The sequence below is a fragment of the Myotis daubentonii genome, chromosome 1 (assembly GCF_963259705.1).
Source record: "Myotis daubentonii chromosome 1, mMyoDau2.1, whole genome shotgun sequence".
Taxonomy (NCBI): Eukaryota; Metazoa; Chordata; class Mammalia; order Chiroptera; family Vespertilionidae; genus Myotis; species Myotis daubentonii.
In genome coordinates, this window is record NC_081840.1 from 984,910 (window position 1) to 1,007,836 (window position 22,927).

At 58.0% G+C, this 22,927-nt stretch overlaps 2 protein-coding genes across 5 annotated transcripts; one reads left to right on the forward strand and one right to left on the reverse strand.

Annotated features, from left to right (window-relative positions):
• Positions 1-1,894: 1,894 nt before the first annotated feature.
• On the reverse strand, positions 1,895-17,117 carry LOC132228739 (cytochrome c oxidase assembly factor 8). Of its 2 annotated transcripts, none has more exons than XM_059685681.1 (5): positions 16,947-17,115; positions 8,612-8,809; positions 7,039-7,102; positions 5,172-5,262; positions 1,895-2,099 (listed from the first exon to the last, which is right to left on the reverse strand). In XM_059685681.1, the coding sequence occupies exons 1-5, from the start codon at positions 17,067-17,069 to the stop codon at positions 1,997-1,999; spliced, it is 579 nt and encodes a 192-aa protein (XP_059541664.1). In that variant the 5' UTR covers positions 17,070-17,115; the 3' UTR covers positions 1,895-1,996. The 2 variants fall into 2 exon arrangements, with proteins under 2 accessions (XP_059541664.1, XP_059541669.1); XM_059685686.1 differs by lacking the exon at positions 1,895-2,099 and adding an exon at positions 2,305-3,208 and having other exon boundaries at positions 16,947-17,117.
• BAG5 (BAG cochaperone 5) lies at positions 16,587-21,139 on the forward strand. 3 transcript variants are annotated; one of them, XM_059685537.1, is made up of 2 exons: positions 16,587-16,714; positions 19,313-21,139. In XM_059685537.1, the coding sequence occupies exon 2, from the start codon at positions 19,341-19,343 to the stop codon at positions 20,682-20,684; it is 1,344 nt and encodes a 447-aa protein (XP_059541520.1). In that variant the 5' UTR covers positions 16,587-16,714; positions 19,313-19,340; the 3' UTR covers positions 20,685-21,139. The 3 variants fall into 3 exon arrangements, with proteins under 3 accessions (XP_059541520.1, XP_059541505.1, XP_059541512.1); XM_059685522.1 differs by lacking the exon at positions 16,587-16,714 and adding an exon at positions 17,214-17,434; XM_059685529.1 differs by lacking the exon at positions 16,587-16,714 and adding an exon at positions 17,512-17,834.
• Positions 21,140-22,927: the final 1,788 nt, after the last annotated feature.

The window sequence follows — 22,927 nt, forward strand, 5'->3', positions numbered from 1 at the left end:
CCCCGGGCGCTCCGCAAGCGAATGAGAGCAGCTAAAACACAGTGCCCGCACTCGGCCCCAGCACACAGGGGGAGAGGCTCACCTTCCTTTTACTTTTAATTCAGAAACAGAAGCATTATCTTTTCTTTTGCACATAAGAAATTAAGCCTCTTTTATTTATTTTTTAAAGTTAAAAAGATGAGATTTTATGCACATACACAAAAGCACTCTTGTTTGCTAAACAGCTTTGTTGAGCTGTAACTCATACATACAATTCACCCACTAAAGCGCGCATTTCGGTGTCTGGGGGACTCTCCTGGTATAGTCACAGAAGCATTACCTGTATCACAGAGGTTTCTGGGGAAGGGTGTCCCCCTGAGGTAGCCCCAGAAATGCTCCCCCCCCCCCGCCCACGGCTGTGACAGGGAATCACCTCACACCACCTGGCCTGGCGGGCCTGAGCATACACATTTCAGGGTCAGAATAACATTACTTACAATTTGTTCTCCTTTTATTTGCGACTTAAAGTGACATTTCCCAGTCATTTTATTTTTTTAATTTTAAATATATTTTATTGATTTTTCACAGAGAGGAAGGGAGAGGGATAGTCAGAAACATCGATGAGAGAGAAACATCGATCAGCTGCCTCCTGCACACCCCCCACTGGGGATGTGCCTGCAACCAAGGTACATGCCCTTGACCGGAATCGAACCTCAAGGAATTGAACCTGGGACCCTTGAGTCCGCAGGTCGATGCTCTATCCACTGAGCCAAACTGGGCAGGGCTCCTAGTCATTTAATCTTAAATGTTTAGAAACCAAGAAGGGAGCCCTGCCCTGGCCGTGTGGCTCAGTGGCTGAGCGCCGACCCAGACGCCGGGAGGTCACCAGTTCGATTCCGGTCAGGGCACATGCCCGGGCTTCAGGCTCCGTCACCAGTAGGGGGCGTGCAGGAGGCAGCGGGTGAATGTCTCTTATGGATGTTTCCCTCTCCCTCTCCCTTCCTCTCTCTGAAATCAACACAAACATTAAACAACAACAGGAGCCGTCTGTTTGCCGAGTGGCTCGCTACTGACATGGCCTGGCTGCCGAGGCAGGTGTCCCCTCCTGCAGGTGTGACACACGCCCCCCCCCCCCAACAGTGCTGGCTTTAAAAGATTTAAAAGGGGGTGGGGCACCTCCCGGGAGCACATGGGGAGCTCTCCCAGGTGCCTCTGACCCGCCCCTGCTTCCTGTCTGTCCCCGAGGCAGGGCAGCTGCATTTCCGGGCGTGGTCCCTGGTCCCGGGTCCCGGGTCCCTGAGGCCGGGGCACTGCAGCAGCTGCCTGGCACTCCCGTCCGAGGAGTCAGGGCAAGGCCCGCCGCGCTGTTCTCTATCCAAATTGGAGGAATTCGGAACACAACACACAGGCACACAGGGCTTGGGCTTTATTTAACGTCACTTCTGTGACCAGAGCCAGCGGGAGTCCGGGCGGGACAGAGCCACCTGGCCCGGCACCAGGGCCACATGCTCCCTGCTGCCTGGCACTGCCCTAAGCCGGGGCCCAGGGAGAAGGGCTGGGACCCCGGCCACCGGCAGGCGGTTGGGTCCCGGGAACACGCCCCGGCTGGGTCCCGGGAACACGCCCCGGCTGGGTCCCGGGAACACGGTCCGGCTGGACCCCGGGAACACGCCCCGGCTGGGTCCCGGGAACACGCCCCGGCTGGGTCCCGGGAACACGCCCCGGCCGGACCCCGGGAACACGCCCCGGCTGGGTCCCGGGAACACGCCCCGGCTGGGTCCCGGGAACACGGTCCGGCCGGACCCCGGGAACACGCCCCGGCCGGGTCCCGGGAACACGCCCCGGCCGGACCCCGGGAACACGGTCCGGCCGGGTCCCGGGAACACGGTCCGGCCGGGTCCCGGGAACACGCCCCGGCCGGGTCCCGGGAACACGCCCCGGCTGGGTCCCGGGAACACGCTCCGAGAACCAGCCGCTTCCCGCCAAGCTCGCGCGGGTGGGTGTGGCCGGCGGGCTCCTAGCTTCGGGTCTTCTGCTTCGGTCGCAGCTTGTTCCAAACCCGCTCCAGCGCCACTCTGCCCATGAAGAAGGTGATGGCAAAGTTACGCTTGTACCAGTCCCTGTGGAGGAACGGACAGCGGTGACTCCCAGCCGGACACTGAGGACTGACCGAGAGGCGGGTGACCTGACTGCCCCTCCTCTCTCGGCCTCAGGAAGGCCAAGCTGTCCCTGAACGCCTTCCCTCCCCCCCCCTCCCCCTGGACTTGCCCAGGCTGAGAAGAGGCAACTCAGGGATGCCAGTGAGGGCCAACCCCTCGGCGCCCACCCTGCAGGCCGCCTGGGTTTTGCTGAAAGCTTGCAGAGCCGCCCTCGGAAGCCGGGGCCTCTCAGCCCAGGGTCTCCTGCAGGGACAGTGACTGAGCGAGGGGGCCTCGCGACCTTGGCACTGACCTGCCTCAGAAGCATGAAACCAGGCACCGGTGAGGGGCTCGCTACGGCGGTGTTGCCAGCGTCAGAGCCCCGCCCGCTCCCGCGGTGGCCTGTGCGTCTGTGGAAGTTGGGTCTCTGAAGGGGCAGCTCCACGGCTTCTGACAAAGACTGGGCTGGGGCCCCGGTCCCGGCCTGCTCGCCTGCGACTGCCTTACAGAACACCCCACACTTGCAAATGCCCCGACTGGGGGCAGCGAGTGGCGAAGCTGGACCGTGACCACAGCGGAACACACATTCCAGACCCTCGGGGCGGAGCCTCGGAGGCTGGGAGGCCAAGTGCCAGGCTTTCCCGCCACATGAGCCGATGCAAGAATGAGCGACAGCCGGCAGGATGCCGGTGAGAACCCTCTTTACACTGCCGTCCACTTCACGTGCCAGGAATGGGGCCGGGGCCCCGAGTGAGCTGGGCTTCCCGGAAAACGACGACACAGATCCCAGGAGCTGTTCTGCCTTCAGGAGAAGCAGGTGCCCCCCCACGCAGACGACCGGCCTTGACAGGTGCCGGGAAGGGAGGGCTCTCCGTTTCCGCGGGGACAGCGGGCGGGCTCCGGCCCTCTCCGCTCAGAGAGCCACCAGCACACGTCCAGCTCTCAGAGGGACGCCGAGGTCCAGAGAAAGTTGCTGCCGGTCGGCTGAGCAGCGTTACGGCTCAGAGCACCCGCGGCACCAGCAGTACCTTCGCTCTCCCAGCTCCCGGCCTCGGCCGGCACCACCAGGCTCTAGGGCAGTGATGGCGAACCTCTGACACGCGTGTCAGAGGTGACACGTGAACTCATTTTTTTTGTTGATTTTTGTTAAATGGCATTTAAATATATGAGATAAATATCAAAAATATAAGTCTTTGTTTTACTATGGTTGCAAAGATCAAAACATTTCTATATGTGACACGGCACCAGAGTTAAGTTAGGGTTTTTCAAAACGCTGACACGCCGCGCTCAAAAGGTTCGCCATCACTGGGCTAGTTGCTGCCTCTCCTGCTCCACGCGATGCCGCCACTGTTACATTTTAAAGCCAAGCTCTGCCCAACCCAGGAACCAAGAGGTCCCAGGTTCGATTCCCAGTCAGGGCACATGTCTGGGTTGCAGGCTCGATTCCCAGTAGGGGGTGTGCAGGAGGCAGCTGATCCATGATTCTCTCTCATCATTGATGTTTCTTTTCTTTCATTTTTAAATATATATTTTATTGATTTTTTACAGAGAAGAAGGGAGAGGGATAGAGAGTTAGAAACATCGATGAGAGAGAAACATCGATCGGCTGCCTCCTACACACGCCCTACTGGGGATGTGCCCGCAACTAAGGTACATGCCCCTGACCGGAATCGAACCTGGGACCCTTCAGTCCGCAGGCTGACACTCTATCCATTGAGCCAAAATAGTTAGGTTAGTGGTTCTCAACCTCTGGCCCTTTAAATACAGTTCCTCATGTTGTGACCCAACCATAAAATTATTTTCGTTGCTACTTCATAACTGTAATGTTGCTACTGTTATGAATCGTAATGTAAATATCTGATATGCAGGATGGCCTTAGGCGACCCCTGTGAAAGGGTCGTTCGACCGCCAAAGGGGTTGCGACCCACAGGTTGAGAACTGCTGAGTTAGGGCGTTATTGATGTTTTTATCTCTCTCTCTCCCTCTCTCTTCCTCTCTGAAATAAAAAAATCCTATATAATAAAAGGCTAACATGCAAATCAACCAAACAGCGGAACAACCGGTCACTATGACGCACACTGACCACCAGGGGGCAGACACTCAACACAGGAGCTGCCCCCTGGTGGTCAGTGCGCTCCCACAGGGGGAGTGCCACTCAGCCAGAAGCCGGGTTCATGGCTGGCGAGCGCAGCAGTGGTGGCAGGAGCCTCTCCCACCTCCGCGGCAGTGCTAAGAACCCCTCAGGGTGCTGAAACCGGTTTGGCTCAGTGGATAGAGCGTCGGCCTGCGGACTGAAAGGTCCCAGGTTCGATTCCGGTCAGGGGCATGTACCTGGGTTGCGGGCACATCCCCAATAGGAGCTGTGCAGGAGGCGGCTGATCGATGTTTCTCTCTCATCGATGTTTCTAACTCTATCTCTCTCCCTTCCTCTCTGTAAAAAATCAATAAAATATATTAAAAAAAAGAAAAGAAATAAAAAGAAAAAAAAGAAAAAGAACCCCTCAGGGGATGTCCGCCTGCTGGCTTAGGCCCGCTCCCCATGTAAGCCGGCAGGTGGACATCCCCCAAGGGGTCCCGGACTGCGAGAGGGCACAGGCCAGACTGAGGGAACCCCCAGGCCTCTAGTATGTATATTAAAATAAATAATAAAGCAAATCTCAAACATCACATCCTATCATTTCACCTGAAATACACGCCATTATGTACCATTAAACCTTCTCTAAAAACAGACCACCACAATACCACCACTGCATCTGATAGAATGAATGACTACTCATCAATAGGACCTGATAGCCCTAGCTGGTGAGGCTCAGTGGATAGAGCATTGGCCCGTGGACTGAAGGGTCACGGGTTCGATTCTGGTCAAGGGCATGTACCTTAGTTGCAGGCTCAATCCCTGATTCCAGTCGGGGCATTTGTGGGAGGCAACCGATCGGTGTCTCTCTCTCACATCTATGTTTCTCTCTTTCGGTCTCTCCCCCTCCCTTGCACTCTCTCTAAAAATCAATAGAAAAATGTCCTCGTGGGAGCAATAAGAAAAAAGGAAACACCTACCTGTTATAATGCATGTGCTTCTGAAAATTTTTACTTAGAAATTCCTTATAAAAGTCAGCCATTTCTTCTGCATTCAGTGTTGCCTTTTGACCTGGAAATAAATTTCAATTTACACATGAATACTTCAGGGAAAGGAACCCACAAACAACTACTGACCTAAAAAACAAGTCTAGCAAGGTTGCAGGACACAAGATCAAAATATAAACGTCAACTGATTTCTATACACCAGCAACAAACAATCTGAAAATGAAACTAGGAAAACTATTCCATTTACAATAGCATCAAGAATAAAAGACGGAGGAGTAAATGTAAGAGGGAGAAGAGCATTTGAGATCTTACTTCCTGGCAATGTGGTCAGTCTGACTCTAATAAACTCATAAAATGCTCTTTAAAAAAGAAAGAAAAGCCGAAACCGGTTTGGCTCAGTGGATAGAGCGTCGGCCTGCGGACTGAAGGGTCCCAGGTTCGATTCCGGTCAAGGGCATGTACCTGGGTTGCGGGCACATCCCCAGTAGGAGATGTGCAGGAGGCAGCTGGTTGATGTTTCTCTCTCATCGATGTTTCTGGCTCTCTATCTCTCTTCCTTCCTCTCTGTGAAAAATCAATAAAATATATATATAAAATATTTAAAAAAAAAAAAAAAAGAAAGAAAAGAAAAAGTGCCCTGGCAGGTGGCTCGGTGGTTAGAGCTTCACCCATACACCCAGGTCGGTTCAGTCCCTGGCCAGGGCACACACAAGCAGCAACCAGCGAGTGTGTAAGTAAGTGGAACGACTAACTGATGTTTCTCTCTCTCAAATCAATCAATCAATTAAAAAAAAAAAAAAAGATGGGCGGACCCCTAACTCACCCACGTTTACTGGAAACCACCGTCCCACCGTCCCACCCTGCCCCACCCTGCTGTCGGCGCTGAACTTGTCTCCTGGACGCAGACGGTTCGTCAGGCGCTGTCCTCGCACTGTGCCCAGCCCCGTCTCCATGGCAGCAGCCACGCTCCTTCAACACAACCCCAGCCTGGCCCTCTGCTGTCCAGGGCCGCCCCACTGGCCTGACCCGGGCCAGCCTGGGCTGGCTGCCTCCTCGCACCGGGAGCTATAAACAGGCGGAGGCAGCCGAGGGGGTGCGGGGCGGGGCCAGCGGGCCTGAGGCGGGAGGACCGGTGTCCTGGGTCCCTTTGCTGCCAGGTCGGAGTGCCGGGCAGGGGGGCAGCAGGGAGGCGGGGCTGTCATCCTGCAGTCAGGGCGGATGGACCAGCTGGGCGCGCTGTCGGACTGGTTGTGGGTGGGACGCCTGGCTGTGCTGCCGAGAGTGGGTTTGGGGCACGCGTTGCCGACTGCAGCCGGGACTGTCAGCGGTGCCTGCTGGGCACACTGGCCCCTCGGCACACGGCACAGCTGCGGAGGGAGGCAGACCCCGGGCCCCCAGAATATCTCCTTACCCTGCAGCCGGTTACAGAAAAGCTTGCCCACCCCACTTACAGGCCCGGCCACACCCACGAGGAAGTCACTGCAACGGGCAGAGAGCCAACAGGCGGCACTACCGCGAGGTTAAAGCACAGGGAAAGCGGAAACGCTGAGAGGTAGCCGGGCAGGGAGACAAAGGCGGGACACTTGGAGGGGGCCTCCCCGTTTCGCTCAGGGGAGTCTGGGACCCCCCCCCAGACCAGGAGCTGGTGCCGGAGGGCGGAGGAGGCCATGCGCTGGAAATGAGCCGGGGTCAGCGGAGGGCGACCTCGCAGAGAGTGGAGGGAGCAGGGGAGGCAGGGCTGTCCACTGAGTCCCTGGGGCGCCTGCCCCGCCCCCCGAACTCTCTCCTTTTGAGCTCCTCATGCCGTTACTTAAGCAAGAAAAAGAACAAACGAACTCACCTGATTCAGTTCTCAGGCCCAGGCCCTTTGCTTTTAGTCTTGAGTGAATAAATTCTTCTTTTTCCTAAAAAAAGACAAATATCAGACCCCCTCTGCCCCCACACCCCGTGTCCCCCCTGGCGGGACACAGCCCCAGAGCTCTGGAGAAAGAAAGCAAGGAAGGGAGGGAGGGAGGGAGGAAGGAAAGAAGGAAGGGCCAGTTTTCAAATGTCTCAATTTAGTTAAAAGTGTTGTGCTTGTTTGTTTATTTATTTATGTTTTTAATCCTCACTGGAGGATGGTTTTTCCATTGATTTTTTTTTTAGAGAGAGTGGAAGGGAGGGGGAGGAGACAGACAGACAGAGAGAGAGACATCGATGTGAGGGAGACACATCAATTGGTTGCCTCCTGCATGCGCCCCAACCGGGCCAGAGATCGAACCTTCAACCCAGGTGCATGCTCTTGACTGGGAATCAAACCCATGAACCTGTGGCCGAGGGCCAACACTCTAACTACTGAGTCAAACCGGCCGATGGATTCTTTTTAAATATATATTTTTGATTTCAGAGAGGAAAGGAGAGGGAGAGAGAAACATCAATGATGAGAGAGAATCATTGATTGGCTGCCTCCTGCACACCCCCATTGGGGATCAAGCCGGAAACCTAGGCATGTGCCCTGACCAGAATCAAACCTGGGACTCTGCAGTCCACAGGCTGACGCTCTATCCACTGAGCCACACCAGCCAGGGCTGATGGATATTTTTCATGTAGTTATATATTGATTTAATAAGTATATGCATAGCAGCCACTATGGAGACCAGTACGGAGTTTCCTCAGAAAACTAAAAATGGCACCCCAAAGGGTCCCAGGTTCGACCCCGGTCAAGGGCACGTACCTCGGTTGCAGGCTCCTCCCTGGCCCGGGCCCTGGTCGGGGCTCGTGTAGGAGGCAACCAGCCGATGTGTCTCTCTCACACCCATGTTTCTCTCTCTTTCCCTCTCTCCTACTCTCCCTAAGAATCAATGGAAAAACACCCTCCGGATGAGGATCAACAAAAACAAAAACACACCCAAAACCCACAAATACGCCTCGTCCACAGGTTCTGGAAATGGCGCGGACAGAACCGAACCAATCCCGCCGCCGGTCAGCGGCTGTAAACCAGAGCGAGGCCCTCGGGCATCTCGCGGGTCAGAGGACAGGACACCGGGTCACAGGACAGGACACCGGGTCAGAGGACAGGACACCGGGTCACAGGACAGGACACCGGGTCAGAGGACAGGACACCGGGTCACAGGACAGGACACCGGGTCAGAGGACAGGACACCGGGTCAGAGGACAGGACACCGGGTGACAGGACAGGACACCGGGTCAGAGGACAGGACACCGGGTCACAGGACAGGACACCGGGTCAGAGGACAGGACACCGGGTGACAGGACAGGACACCGGGTCAGAGGACAGGACACCGGGTCACAGGACAGGACACCGGGTCACAGGACAGGACACCGGCCCACGCTGAGGGCCTGGGAGCCCTCGACCCTGAAGGCAGAGCGAGCGCTGGGGACACAGCGCCCCCGGTGGCCGGCCGCGGACTGACCTTGCGGAAAGTCACGTTCTGGTTGGCCCAGAACTGCTGGTTCCATTCCTGCGTTTCCTGCCGGAGTTCCCGCAGCTTCTGTTCCGCTGCGGACTCGCCTTCGGGGACGTGGAAGTGAACGGGCCGCAGGTTTGAGTGTTTATCTGGGGGTCCGATCCAGTCGTGGCACGATGTCCCGGGAGGGCAGAACCTCGAGACCTGGCACAGCACAGAACGCAGGGGCTCTTTTGACACGCGACTCGGGGAAGCGGCGGCGGCAGAAGCTGACCGGCCGATCGCCCGCGTGTCCCGCTTTGGAAGGACGCTGGCCCGACACCTCACCAGGGCGGAGGGCCCGCCCTCCTGCTCAAGACCTCCGCCTGAGCTCCGCGCTGGGGCCGGCATTCCCTCAGAACCTCAGGGACCTGAAGGTACAATCTGAAGCTACAGAACCGGTAAAAGGCAGCCGCAGATGTAAGCCTCAGAGACGGCAAACACGCCTTCGACACCAAAGCCGCATCCGTGAAACAAGAGCCCGTGACCGGCCGCCCCCAGCTACCGGCTCTGCTGCCCGGGACCCTGCCCGAGGGAGACGGCCCAGGGGAAGGAGACACGGCAAGCTGGGCGTCCGGTTTCACACTCACACACTTCGCCAAACTCAGCCACAAAACGGACGACCAGGTGGGAAAATGGGCAAAATCGCTAAATAAGTTTCTCTGAAGATACAGAGACAGCAACAAGCACATAAAAACATGTCTAGCCCGGCCGGCGTGGCTCAGTGGGTGAGCGTCGGCCTATGATCCAGGAGGTCAGGGTTCGATTCCCGGTCGGGACACAGGCCGGGGTTGTGGGCTCGATCCCCAGTGTGGGGTGTGCAGGAGGCGGCCGATCCATGATTCTCTCTCATCATTGTTGTTTCTATCTCTCTCTCCCTCTCCCTTCCTCTCTGAAATCAATAAAAATATTAAAAAAAAAACCTCACCAGATGCACAAGTAACATGGGTGCATTCACTTTACTGTACATAAATTACACTCGACAGCCAACTGAAGTCCACATCATCTTCCAAAAGCTTGACTGAGATGAACGATTTGATGGAAAGACACGGACCAGAGTTTAACTAGACACGGCATCTCCTGACGAACTAGCCTCGGGACGCCCAGGAGCTCTGAGCGAGCCGGGATCACTGCCCCGGCCGGGGGTTGGAGTGCCGTCCTGTACACCAAGGGTCGTGGGTTCGATCCCTCGTCAGGGATGCATGGAGGCAACCATGGATGTTTCTCTCTCTCCCTTCCTCTCTCTAAAAATCAATAAAAACATATCCTCAGACAAAGATTAAAATATAAATATATATACATAAAATCCCCTAATATGCAAATAGACCGAATGACGGAACAACCAAACAACCGGTCACTATGACATGCGCTGACCACTAAGGGTGCACGCTGAACGTGGCGGCCATCGGCAGCAGGCGGCAGAGCACAGACACGGCGAGCGTCGGCTGCGGCGGGATGGCGGAGCAGGTGAGTGGGGGCGCTGGTCGCTGTCACTGGGGCGAGCCTCTGGTGATTACTGAAAATTCTTTGGTCCCACCCGCAGCTGGCACTGCCGCTCACACCCACTCGGCGCCGTCAGTGGGGCGAGCTATGGCTGTTGGCCCTGATCGCCCCTGAGGACTTCTTCTCCACCTCCCCCTGCTCCTGAGGGGCGATCAGGGCAGCAGCTGCCACTCACACCCACTGCTGGCGTAGACCCCAGTCGCTCTGTGCCATCAGCGGGTGTGAGCAGCGGCAGCAGGAGTAGGGCTGCCAGCAGACAGGGGACCGGGGCCGCGGTGGGAAGGGCCGGGCAGGGGTGTGAAGGATGGGCCAAGACCTGCCCCTGTGCCCACTGCAGCCTCATGGCCCACAGTTCCTTTCAAGGTGCACAAATTTGTGCACTGGGCCCCTAGTATAAATATATGTGTGTGTGTATGTGTGTGTGTGTATGTATGTGTGTGTATATATATATATATATATATATATATATATATATCCCTAGCCGATTTGGCTCAGTGGATAGAGTGCTGGCCTGTGGACTGAAGGTTCCCGGGTTGGATTCCTCCTGGGTCAGCTCATGCACATCGATGTTTCTCTCTGTCTCTTCCTCTCTCTCCCTTTCTCTCTAAAAATCAATGGAAAGTATCCTCGGTGAAAAACATACCTATACATAGACATACATATATGTATTTTTAAAAGAGTGTTTTTCCATAGCTGACTGACGAGTCTCCAAGTTTCTGTAAACTCTCAGAGAAGCAGACCACGGGAGTGGAGTGTTCGGTCGTACGCCCTGTGGGGGGAGGGGCCGCTGTGCAGGTGGACAGGTCAGAGCTGCAGGGAAGTGGGGAGCCAGGCTGACCTGCTTCCGAAAGTGGCGGGAGGGAGAGGGGGGAGGTCTAGCCATGGCTGTCGCTGCTGCGGTCACGGGTGACACCGCTCACCCCCACTCGGACGCCAGCACCCGCCGCCTCGTTCAGTGTGACTGCCACCCTGCGCTCCCTCCCTCCTGCAGACTCAAGCATCTTCCTACACAATCATTCTTCTGTCCAGTGCTGCTAAGGTCCCTCTCGTGTCACTGGGAAGGCAAGCTGGGCCACCCAGAGGCACCGCCAAAGCGGAAAGTCCCAAGGGCAGGGCTGGCCGGAAGGGACTGAAGGCCTTCTTGCCACGGGAGCGCGCGGCCCTGGGGGAAGGAAGACACCCATCTGCTAAGACCCGACAGTGCTCCTCATCCTCATCCTCGGGGCCGGCCCAAGAGTCCTCTGAGCAAGCAGGGGCAGGGCCGTAACCCGTGGGTCTTTAAAATGTTCCCGTTGCCCTAACCGGTTTGGCTCAGTGGATAGAGCGTCGGCGTGTGGACTGAAGGGTCCCAGGTTCGATTCCGGTCAAGGGCACGTACCTTGGTTGCGGGCACATCCCCAGTGGCCGGTGTGCAGGAGGCAGCTCATCGATGTTTCTCTCTCATTGATGTTCCTAACTCTCTATCCCTCTCCCTTCCTCTCTGTAAAAAATCAATAAAATATATTTAAAATAAATAAATAAATAAATAAATAAAATGTTCCCGTCATTCCAAGACCGATGTCCAACCACCACTTTCCTGCGTGTTTGTGAAGCAGAAGCCCCTTTGTCACTGGACTTCTCCGCACAGCCTGGCATCCGGGAGGCTCGGATATTCTTAGAAACCGGAGGCGACTCCGGCCCGGCAGCGGTGAGCGGAGGCAGAGCAGAGCTGGCGGCCTGGCCGTGGGCTTTCGTCCGGCACAGGCCCAGGCCTCCTTCCCGGCAGGGACCGAGGCAGCTGCGCCTCAGCCGGGGAGGCCGGCCCTGCCAGCAGCGAGGTGGGGCGACCCCACCCCAACGTGCGTGTACCTGGCTCACCACCACCCAGAGGGCACCCGGCTCTTCCCGACAGGTTCCCTGCAGGAGACGTGGAGGGTGCCGCCCACAATGATGGCTTCCCGCGACCTGCACAGCACAGAGTGAGCTGAGGGGCCGGCATGCCAGTGGCTCCGAGTTTCCCTTCCACTCTCTGCTGGACCCCTCCTTTCCAGGTGAACTCTGATCATACTCTCTGCCGGAAGCCGGTCCATCCTTGCTGCTTGACACAGTCGCTGCAGGAAAGAAACATCTGCACAGCATATGTTTCAAGGGACCTGGCGTATATAGCATACTGTTCTTAATATGTTTGCTCCCCTTAGCGTTGTGTGTTTTAACCAAGGTCACCTCTCCGAGAAAGGTTGTTTCCCCTGGTTGGGATTTTTTCCCTGAAGTCAGGGAGGGGATAAAACTCCTTAACTAAGTGCCAGGCAGGTACTACAAACAATCACGCTTACGCTACATAATCTTTACTCCCTGGAATGGAGATAAGAAACGCCCTAACCTTTGCAATAGAAATTGACAGGATTAAAATCAACTGCTATAAATACGGATGTAACAAGACAATAAAGACCAGAACTTGGCTGGAGATCCTGGCTAGAGATCCTGGCTAGGCTGCTGATCAACTGAACGCTGTCTCCGTGTCATTCCTTCTTCGCTGACTCCATCCACACCTTTGGGGACCCCTGGAACAGGATTCCCCTAGGTAAGCCCCCACCCCCACCCCATTGAGAACCCCACACTCGGGACGGGTAGGACTCCACCAGGGTACTACAGACCCCCCCATACATGATAAGTAGGGTAAGAAGGTGGATAGTACAGAACTTAGATTGAGAAGATGTGCCATACTGAGTCTAAAGAAATAAGACTCTGTATTGATCTTTTAACACATATGCTTGCTAGCAGAGGAATTAAGGTTACTCCCAGTCAGATAGAACGTTTTATTCAAGAAGTATGTCCATGCTTTTCTGAGGAAGGAAAGGTAAATGTAATGGCATGGGAGGAGGTAGGCCCAAGGAGCCTTATCCTTAACCCCACTGCAGCCTTTCCACCCCGGGAAAGTGCAGGATTGGCAAGCTCTCCCTGGGGTGATAGATCAGGACTCAGGTAATAGCGGAAAGCGCCAATCCTACTCTTAAAATGGATACAAGAGAGTATTTGGGGTTTTTCTTTTTAATGCCTGCTTTTAAAAAATAAAAAAGGGGGAATTTGCTGGGATCCGGTCCATCCTTGCTGTTTCAAGGGACCTGGCATATATGGCATACTGTTCTTAATATGTTTGCTCACCTTCTTGGCACTATGTGTTTTAACCAAGGTCACCTCTCTGAGAAAGGTTGTTTCACTAGGTAGGGATTTTCCCCTGAAGTTAGGGAGGGAATAAAACCCCTCAACTAAGTGCCAGGCGGGTAATTAATCACTTTAACTACGAACAATCATGCTTAAGCTACATAATCTTTACTCCCTGGAATGGAGATAAGAAATGCCCTAACCTTTGGAATAGAGATTGATAGGATTGGAATCAACTGGTATAAATACAGATGTAACAAGACAACAGGAGACAGAACTTAGAAGACAGAACCTAGACACAGAACCTAGTCAGAACCTAGACACAGAACCTAGAGACAGAAGAACTTCGCTGGAGAGAACATGGCAAAAGATCCTGGACTGAACCTGACTACAGAAACTGGCAAGAGAACCTGACTAGAACCTGGTGACTGAACATGGCTGGAGAACCTAGCAAGAGAACATGGACACAGAACTTGGCTGGAGATCCTGGCTGGAGATCCTGGCTAGGCTGCTGATCAACTGAACGCTGTCTCCATGTCATTCCTTCTTCGCCGACTCCATCCACACCTTTGGGGACCCCTGGACCTGCTGGGGTTGGACCCCGGCAACTCTCAACCGTCGGCAGTCCTCTATCAGAACTGCAGAGATTTCCTCTCAGTGGCGGTGGAGGTTACCCGCTCTGTGCGCCTCCGCAAACAGATTGGCTGGCCCTGGCCGGTGGCTCAGTGGTTAGGGCATCGGCTGCGCTCCAAAAGGTCTCGGGCTCAATTCCTGGTCAAGGGCACGTACCTGGGTTGCAGGTTTGATCCCCAGCCCTAGCCGGGGTGTGTGTAGGAGACAACCAATCGATGTGTCTCTTACATTAATGTTTCTCTCTCTCTCTCCCCGCCTCCCTCCCACTCTCTCTAAAAATCAATGGAAAAAATATCTTCGGGTGAAGATTAACAAAGAAAAACAACCAGATGACCCGTCTGCTCACTCAAGCGCTGCTATTTAAAGGAAGAAGGCACTTGGGAGAGGAAAAAGTCCTTCAGTAAAAGGAAAAATCCCTTTGAGGTTTGGATAATTGCTGTAATTGATGGTTCGCACAGCATAGCGTCTAAACGGGAGACAAGCAGGGACTAGCAGTCCCGCCCGAGGCCCAGCCCTCCTGCCCGTAGACCAGGCCTCAGCGTTCCTCTCTCCCTGTAAACGACCAGCTGGGCCGTGCACACCGCCTCTCCTGCCCCGCCCTGCAGCCACCTGCTCCCACCCCGCTCCACGGCGGTCCCTGAGGTCCCCCAGCACAGCCCACCCCGGGCCCCCTGCTGGAAGCCGAGAGGGTCCCCCAGCCGCGCCCCCAAAGTGCCGCCCACAGCGCAGAGCCATTTCCGAGTCCGGGCTGCACTGCTGGCCGCTGGGGAAACAGGCAAAGATGACAGAACAGAACCTGGCAGGACAGAGTGCGGGGTGCTCTCTGAGATGGGAACCGAAAGCCGCTTCCTCCTGGGGTGGGAGGCCTAGCCTCCTATTCGCCGGATGCCAGGCAAACCAGCCCCACAGAAAAGGACCCCCGCACCCAACCAGGTCCCAGAAGAGGGCTCCTTCATTCAGGGCAGGACAAGGACAAATGAAGAATATGTAGGCTGGCCCGGCCGGCGTGGCTCAGTGGTTGAGCATCGACCTATGAAGCAGGAGGTCAGGGTTTGATTCCCGGTGAAGGGCACAGGCCCGGGTTGCAGGCTCGATCCCCAGGGTGGGGCGTGCAGGAGGCAGCCGATCCATGATTCTCTCTCATCATTGATGTTTCCATCTCTCTCTCCCTCTCCCCTCTCTCTGAAATCATTAAAAAAATATTTTTCAAAGAAAGAATGTGCAGGCTAAACTAGACACACGGGATTAAAGTATATCTACACAGATAAATAAAACAAAAGGCTCACCACCTGTGACTCTGAAGAAGACCGGATGTTTAAAATCAAAGCCTGAAAGACAACGATCTCTGGTGCTGCAGGAGCTTAATTACCCCTCAGGCAGCACACAAAGGGGCCAAACACTCAGGACACACCCCTGCCCTGGCTGAGAGCTGCTCTCTCCGCCCCGGGCCGGGCACACCTGGCATGCTGAGGCCCACATCCTAAAACCACCACCAGTCACAATGCTGGACCCGGGCAAGGCCCCCTTCCTGGTCATCACAATCGCCACCTCTGAGGGTTCGCAGCCTGAGAGCGCAGGAGGGCTGCTCCCGGGACCAGCCACGGTAAGCGGCGCGGGTGCCCTACCAGGGCCTGGCAGACACCTGCTCGGGACCCTGCTGCCCAGCGTGAGCTGCCACCACTGTCACAGGGACCAGCCCACAGGCCCAGCGACGGGGGACCCGTTGCCCTGGTAACTCCTTGTCTAAACTGTAAAGGAGCCTTGGCCAGTTTGGCTCGGTGGGTAAGGAGTTGGCCTGCAGACCAAAAAAATAATAATGATCATTTTTTAAAAGACTAAGAGACAGAACTTCAAAGCCACGTTTACAAAACACTGTTAGTAACAACAGACCCAGAGGAGCGAAAATATCCAGAAAGGCACATCCTGGGATTCTTAAAATGGGCTTTTTTCATCCGTCTGTAAAGCAGGCACACCCAGCCTCCCTCAGTGGTGTTAGTGAACTTGGTGGCCGTGTGTGCATGTTGGTGAACCTGGTGACACTATTTGCATGTTGGTGAACCTGGTGACACTATTTGCATGTTGGTGAACCTGGTGGCCCTATTTGCATGTTAGTGAACCTGGTGACCTGGTGACCCTATTTGCATGTTGGTGAACCTGGTGACCCTATTTGCATGTTGGTGAACCTGGTGGCCCTATCTGCATGCTTCGTTTAAACGTTTTAGCTGCAACCCACTCCCAGCCGGGAGCCAACACCTGCATGTGCGCTGGAATAAAGGCCTCGACTCCCATTTGAACCACTTCCCCAAAGACGCGCTAACGGACCGCCTGCCTTCCTGCCGCCGGGCTGACCTCGGCGGCCAGGAACGTGCCAACCAGCGCGGTTTCCAGGGAAGAGAAACGCAGACACGGCGGCCACGGGCGGCGGCGGCGAGAAGGCACTGAACCCGGTTGTTGCAGCGGCTAATCCTCACCCGCGGATGTTCCTCCATTGACTCCTCAGGGAAAGGGGGGGGGGGGGCGAGACGAGAGGAACAGCAACGTGGAGAGACACCGGTTTGGGCTGCCCCCTGCACGCGCCCCCCGCCCCCGGGCCGGGGAGGAGCCTGCAGCCCAGGTGCGCGCCCTGGGCCAAAATCGAACCCAGGACCTTTCCGTCCAAGGGCCGACGCTCTCCCTACTGAGCCACACGGGCCGGGGCGAAACCCTACTCATCTCGACGAAGCCGATAAGCCAGGAAACCGCCCATGTCGCGCGCAGGAGGGCTCTCCCGCCACAGGGATGGCAGCCCTCGGGGTGAGCACGACTCCCCGCCTCTGCGCCAAGTGCGTCGGCTCCCTCGGACCCAGGGCTACGCGGGAACCGGGCTCAGCAGCCGCCGCGGGGCCGCAGCGTGCGGGACGCACGGTGTCCAATGGGGGGCCCGCACAGGTGCGCGGGGAGCACGGTGTCCCTGAGGGGCGCACAGGTGACAGGGGGCGCGGCCTGAGCGTCCCCGCGGGCGGTCCCCCCTCCCGGCCCCACTCACCCGGCTCGGCGCGGCCTCCCCGCACTCGGCGCCGCGCTCCGGGGCGAGCCGACAGCCGCGGGCCGCAAAGGCGCGGCCGAGCGTTGGGAGCCGGCGCTTCCCGAGGACCCGCCAGGCCGCCATGGGCCACGACCCGGCGCCCGCGGCGCACGGCAGAGTCGCGACAGCGCGCGGGGCTGCTTGACGGCAGGTCGCAGGTCGCAGGGGCGGGCCGACCGTGCGCTTCCCCCGATGGGCCGGGCGGCGGCGGCGGCGGCGACGCGACGGCGCGGGGGTCCCGGCGGCCGGTCCTGGGCCGCGGCCTTTCCGGGCGGCTGCGCGCGGCGGCCGGCGGCGGGGGCGGCGGGGGCCGCGGGCGGGCGCCGGAGGCCGTTTTCCCAGGGACCGCGGCGGTCGGCCCGGGGCGGGGCCGCGGGGCCGGACGCCGGCGGGAGCCGCGGAGTCTCAGGGCGTCGGCGGCGGGGCGCGCGATGGCGCGGGCGGCACAGGTGAGCGCGGCGCGGGCCCCCTCCGCGGCGGCCCCGGACCCAACGCGGCCGGCGGGCAGGGCCTCCGAGCCAGGCTCCCGGCGCCGGGCCGGCCCCCCTGCGCCCTCCCCGGCTCACTCGCTCCCGGCCGGGCCGGGGCGCCCCCTCCCCGCGCGGCCATTGTGAGGTCAGGCCGGTGGGCGCGTCGGGGACCCGGGGGACACGCCCGGAGCGGCCGCTGCAGCCAGTAGCTGCCGCCGCCGCCGCCGGCCCCTTGACCGGCTGCCCCGCTCAGACCCAGCCGGGAGGGGCGCGAGGGATGCCGCGGGGGGCCCAGCTCCGGCGCCGCACCCCGTGAAGGGCTGACCTTCCACCTCGCCACTCGCCTGCGGGAGCCGCCCGCCCGCTAGACCTTCTCTGGGTAACGCGCCGGGGGGCCGGGAGTGGAGGAGCGAGGCCCGGGGCGGGTTCCTGGCTCGGACCCCCGGGGATCGGGTTCCGGGGATATTCCATCCTCCATCCTCCACCCTCCAGCAGCTTTTCGGAGGCCCAGGGGCCTGAGAACGTGCCTCCCGCCGCTCTGGGCCTGAGGGAGGCTGGCGGCGGAGGAGGTCACTGCCGTCACATTCGGGGGGGCGGGCGGGGGGGGCATGATGGGGCCCGGGAGGTACCGGCCTCCAGAGCCCGGACCCTGTCGCGCCCTCCCTTTTCCTGTGGAGCTCCCTGCCCCTCGGGGAAGGGGTGCGGGGTGCTGGGAGGGGGGGGGGGACGAGAGGGCCGGAAGTGGGGCCTCTGGTGCCGCCTGGGGGGTGTTTGTTTCTCTTCGGGGTAGTTCTTCCGGAAACTCGGGCCTGGATCCTGGGTGGTGCTGGGGTGGACCTGTTGCTGGAGGCCCAGCTGCTGGCGCCAACAGCAGCTTCCAGGGTGAGGGCCGGGGAGCCTGTGCCCTCTCCCCGCGAGAGTTCAGACAGCTGGTGCCACACTTACGGGGTGCGACTGCGCCCTGTGCAGCCGGGGAGCCTGCCATCCGGCCCGAGCCCAGCTCCTGCCCACCCCCAGCTCCTGCCCGCCCCCGGCGCCGGCCTGCTCCTGGTCACTGGGGTGGTTAGGTTGTTTTCAGGAGCACGAGTTCGTTAGTCACTTCTTTTCCCTAAGATCAAGCACCTTTAAAAATAAGACATTGATTTTTTAATATTTTTTTTAAATTGATTTCAGAGAGGGAGAGGGAGGGAGAAAGAGAAACATCAATGATGAGAGAGAATCACTGACCGGCTGCCTCCTGCACGCCCCCTACTGAGGATCCAGCCCGCAACCCAGGCATGTGCCCTTGGCTGGAATCGAACCTGGAACCCTTCAGTCCCCAGGCTGACGCTCTATCCACTGAGCCAAACCGGCCAGGGCTTATTGATTGATTTTAGAGAGAGAAACATCGGTTTGTTGTTCCACTTTGTGCATTCATTGTCGATGCTTGCCATGTGCCCTGACCGGGACCTCCTGGTTCATAGGCCGCTCACCCACTGAACCGTGTGGGAGGGGTGACTTTTTTCTTTCTTTCATATGTATATGTATTGATTTCAGAGAGGACGGGAGGCGGGGGAGAGAGAATCATGGATCGGCTGCCTCCTGCACGCCCCACAGTGGGGATCAAGCCTGAACCCGGGCCTGGGCCCTGACTGGGTGGGAAATGATAATCATGACCTCCCGGTTCGACGCTCCGTCACGAAGCCATGCCTGCCCGGTGACTGCTTTCTGTACGTGAGCATGGCTGTTCTCCGGGCTGCAGTAATGACGAGCCCTTTTGAATACAGCTTTTCAGAGTGAGAATTTTAGAAGGAACTAACCTGTGGTCGCCCTCCTGCGGACGCTGCGTGTACTAAGTTGCGTTCTTTCCTCCTTCAGGGCTTGTGAAACTGACCACAACCAGAGCATGGATATGGGAAACCAACACCCCAACATCAGCCGGCTGCAGGAGATCCAGAAGGAGGTGAAGAGCATCGAGCCCCAGGTGGTCGGCTTCAGCGGGCTGTCCGACGACAAGAACTACAAGAAGCTGGAGCGGATGCTGATGAAACAGCTTTTCGAGATAGACTCGGTGGACACGGAAGGGAGGGGGGACGTCCAGCAGGCGCGGAAGCGGGCCGCCCAGGAGACGGAGCGCCTGCTCAAGGAGCTGGAGCAGAACGCCAACCACCCGCACCGCCTGGAGATCCAGAACATCTTCCAGGAGGCCCAGGCCCTGGTGCGGGACCGGGTCGTGCCCTTCTGCAGCGGCGGCGGCTGCGCGGCGGAGGAGTTCGACGAAGGCATTCAGGACGTCATCCTGAGGCTGACGCACGTCAAGACCGGCGGGAAGGTGTCCCTGCGCAAAGCGCGCTACCACACCCTCACCAGGATCTGCGCGGTGCAGGAGATCATCGAGGACTGCGTGAAGCGGCAGCCGTCCCTGCCGCTCTCCGAGGACACGCACCCCTCCGTGGCCAAAATCAACTGCGTGATGTGCGAGGTGAACCAGGCCAGGGGCACTCTGATCGCCCTGCTGATGGGCGTGGCCAACAACGAGACGTGCAAGCACCTGTCGTGCGTGCTCTCGGGGCTGATCGCGGATCTGGACGCGCTGGACGTGTGCGGGCGGACGGAGATCCGCAATTACCGCCGGGAGGTGGTGGAGGACATCAACAAGTTACTGAAGTATTTGGATTTGGAAGAGGAAGCAGATACCACCTATGCGTTTGACCTGGGACAGAATCATTCCATCCTGAAAATAGAAAAGGTCCTCAAGCGAATGAGAGAGATGAAAAACGAGCTCCTGCAGGCGCAGAACCCCCCCGAGCTGTACCTGAGCTCCAAGACGGAGCTGCAGGCCCTGATCGGGCAGCTGGACGAGGTGAGCCTCGAGAAGAACCCCTGCATCCGGGAGGCCCGGCGCAGGGCGGTGATCGCCGTGCAGACCCTCATCACGCACATCGACCTGAAGGAGGCGCTGGAGAAGCGGAAGGCCTTCGTGTGCGAGGAGCACCCGTCCCACCGGGCCGTCTGGGCCATCCTGGGCCACCTGTCGGAGATCCTGGGAGAGGTCCTGTTGTTTGACGGGAACCGGACTGACAAGAACTACATCCGGCTGGAGGAGCTGCTCACCAAGCAGCTGCTGGCCCTGGACGCGGTGGACCCGCAGGGCGAGGAGCAGTGCAAGGCGGCCCGGAAGCAGGCCGTGAAGCTGGCCCAGAACATCCTCAGCTTTCTGGACCTGAAGTCGGACGAGTGGGAGTACTGAGGCCGGGCGCACCGACCGGCACTTCCCCAGACGTGTAGGTATTTACGGAGGCTTCCGGTGCGCTGAGCCTGAATGTGGTTTGTACGTGCATATTGCAATCTCAGTATTTATGATTTCAGCAAATTATATTCCGTACCTGCTGCTTTTGATGTCGCAAAAGAAATATCATTACAGCTCACTGACTTTCCCACGGGATCTGATCTGTACGTTGTGGTGTTCGTTTCTTAATGAGAAAATGGCCTTGGGGCAGCTTTTGTAATTTGTAACTTTGTAATTTTTAGCTGCGAAGCATGAAAATGCAGATGTTTCAGAACCTAGAACTAGACCTCGCCTTGCCTGATACTAGGACAGCTGTGAGAAAGGGAAGCTTTAGGGTGATGAGAAGGAAGGGCCAAGCACAGAAGTAGTGAGTATGTCTCATTCTGCTGGTAAAGCAGGGCCGTTCCACTCGTGAAGCCTGACTGGTCCCGCCAACGCCACGGGGTGGTTGCTCTTACTCTCTGTGGATGGTCTGTTCTTTCATCAACTTTCGTTTGGAAAACAGGCGTTTCCCAGGCCCTCTGCGTGCAGAGGGGGGTCTTACCTTTGTGTGTGAACATTCGTAGCAAAGAAACCTTTGAAAAAGGGATGACACCAGCTGATCCTTCCGAGTGGTTTTGTTTGTAAAGTCTGAACTGACAGTTTTCCTTAGTAATTTGTAAGGATGGGAACGTTTCAGTGGACCTTTAAAAAAATAACAGGGGAACGAAACGCCCAGACCTGTGCAGGATGAGGACTGGAGGCTAGGTGCCATGTCAGGTTTCTGGACCGGCGTGACCGGGTCTGGACGCAGCGTGCGGTGGCTGCTCCTGGCACTGGCGCTGCCCCGGGCAGGCCTGCTCGCAGGCCCAGTGCTGCCTCCCAGAGGTGGGCAGGCACTCAGCTTGCTGAGGAAGGTCGCCGTCAGCCACTAGCATCGTCCTGATCGCACTCGGCGGCCAGGCAGTGAGAGGGCCTCTCGCTCCCGTGACCAGCACGGGGACGTTTCTGGTGCCTGAAGGAGCCAGCCAGGCCCAGGCCTGTGAGTGCGGGAAGTGCTGTTCCCTCTGCCGAGAGGGGCGCATGTCTGTAATTCTCTCCGAGGACCCCAGGTTGCCTGTCCAGAAGCGAAAGACTCAGTTCCCGAAGGTCTGAAGCGCCTTGGTGACGGGTTGGTCCGAGCGTGGTGACTAAGTGCTCCCGGTGTCACCTCTCACAAGTGGCCTGAACTTGAGAAATCGCCCCCTCAGCCACTGGTGTGGTAACTCATATAAACAGCGGAGCCTGGGCAGGTGCGGAAGGCCCTGGACGCCCAGGGAGGGCGGAGCCTGGGCGGGTCTGGCCGCGCAGTGTCGCCCGATCATTAAAGCCCCGCTAGCTCCTCCTGCAGCGGACTCGCCGATAGTGGGGTCAGAGGGCAGTCGGGTGCCAGGCAGTGAGCCCGCCCACCGGCTGGGGGCTGTCCCATGGCAGGTTGTTGGAGCCCATGTTGGCCTGTCCTTTTAGGGTGCTGTTCTGGGTCATAGTTTTAGGTGCCCTCCAGCACTGGTGGGAGCACCGACATCCGCCGCAGCTGCGCTTGGTGTTCAGTGTCAGCTGGCAGCTCAGGGCCGCGCTCGCACCGGTGGTTCTTTGGCAGCAGCGCTGCCCGCGGCTGTGGCCAGCTTCCTGTGGGGGTGGAGCCGGCCCTGCCCAGCTCCGGGCTGTGTGGCCAGCCTGCTGCCGCTCACGGGGCCACTGTGGTCACGGAAACAGTCCGACCATGAGCGATGGGTAAGGCGCCTTCCTGTGCCCCTCTACCCGCTCATGCTGCCCGCACTGCGCCCGCCCGAGGGAGTCTGTGTGTCATAGTTCAGTTCAGTTCCTCCCGTGGCACGCGCTTCTGCGATGTGACACGCGCTTCTGCGATGTGACACGCGCTTCTGCGATGTGACACGCGCTTCTGCGATGTGGCACCCGCTTCTGCGATGTGGCACCCGCTTCTGCGATGTGACGCGCGCTTCTGCGATGTGACGCGCGCTTCTGCGATGTGACGCGCGCTTCTGCGATGTGACACGAGGAGAATCTGATGGAAGGAAAGCCCACCCCCAGGGTCTGGCCTTGGTCTGCATTCCGTGTAGCCTCTGTTCATGCGAAGCCAGCGGGTGCCTGCTTTCCGGCTGCCTCCGTCCGCCAGGGACACAGGCAGCCTGAGTGGTTACGAAAATAAAGGAATTAGCATGTCA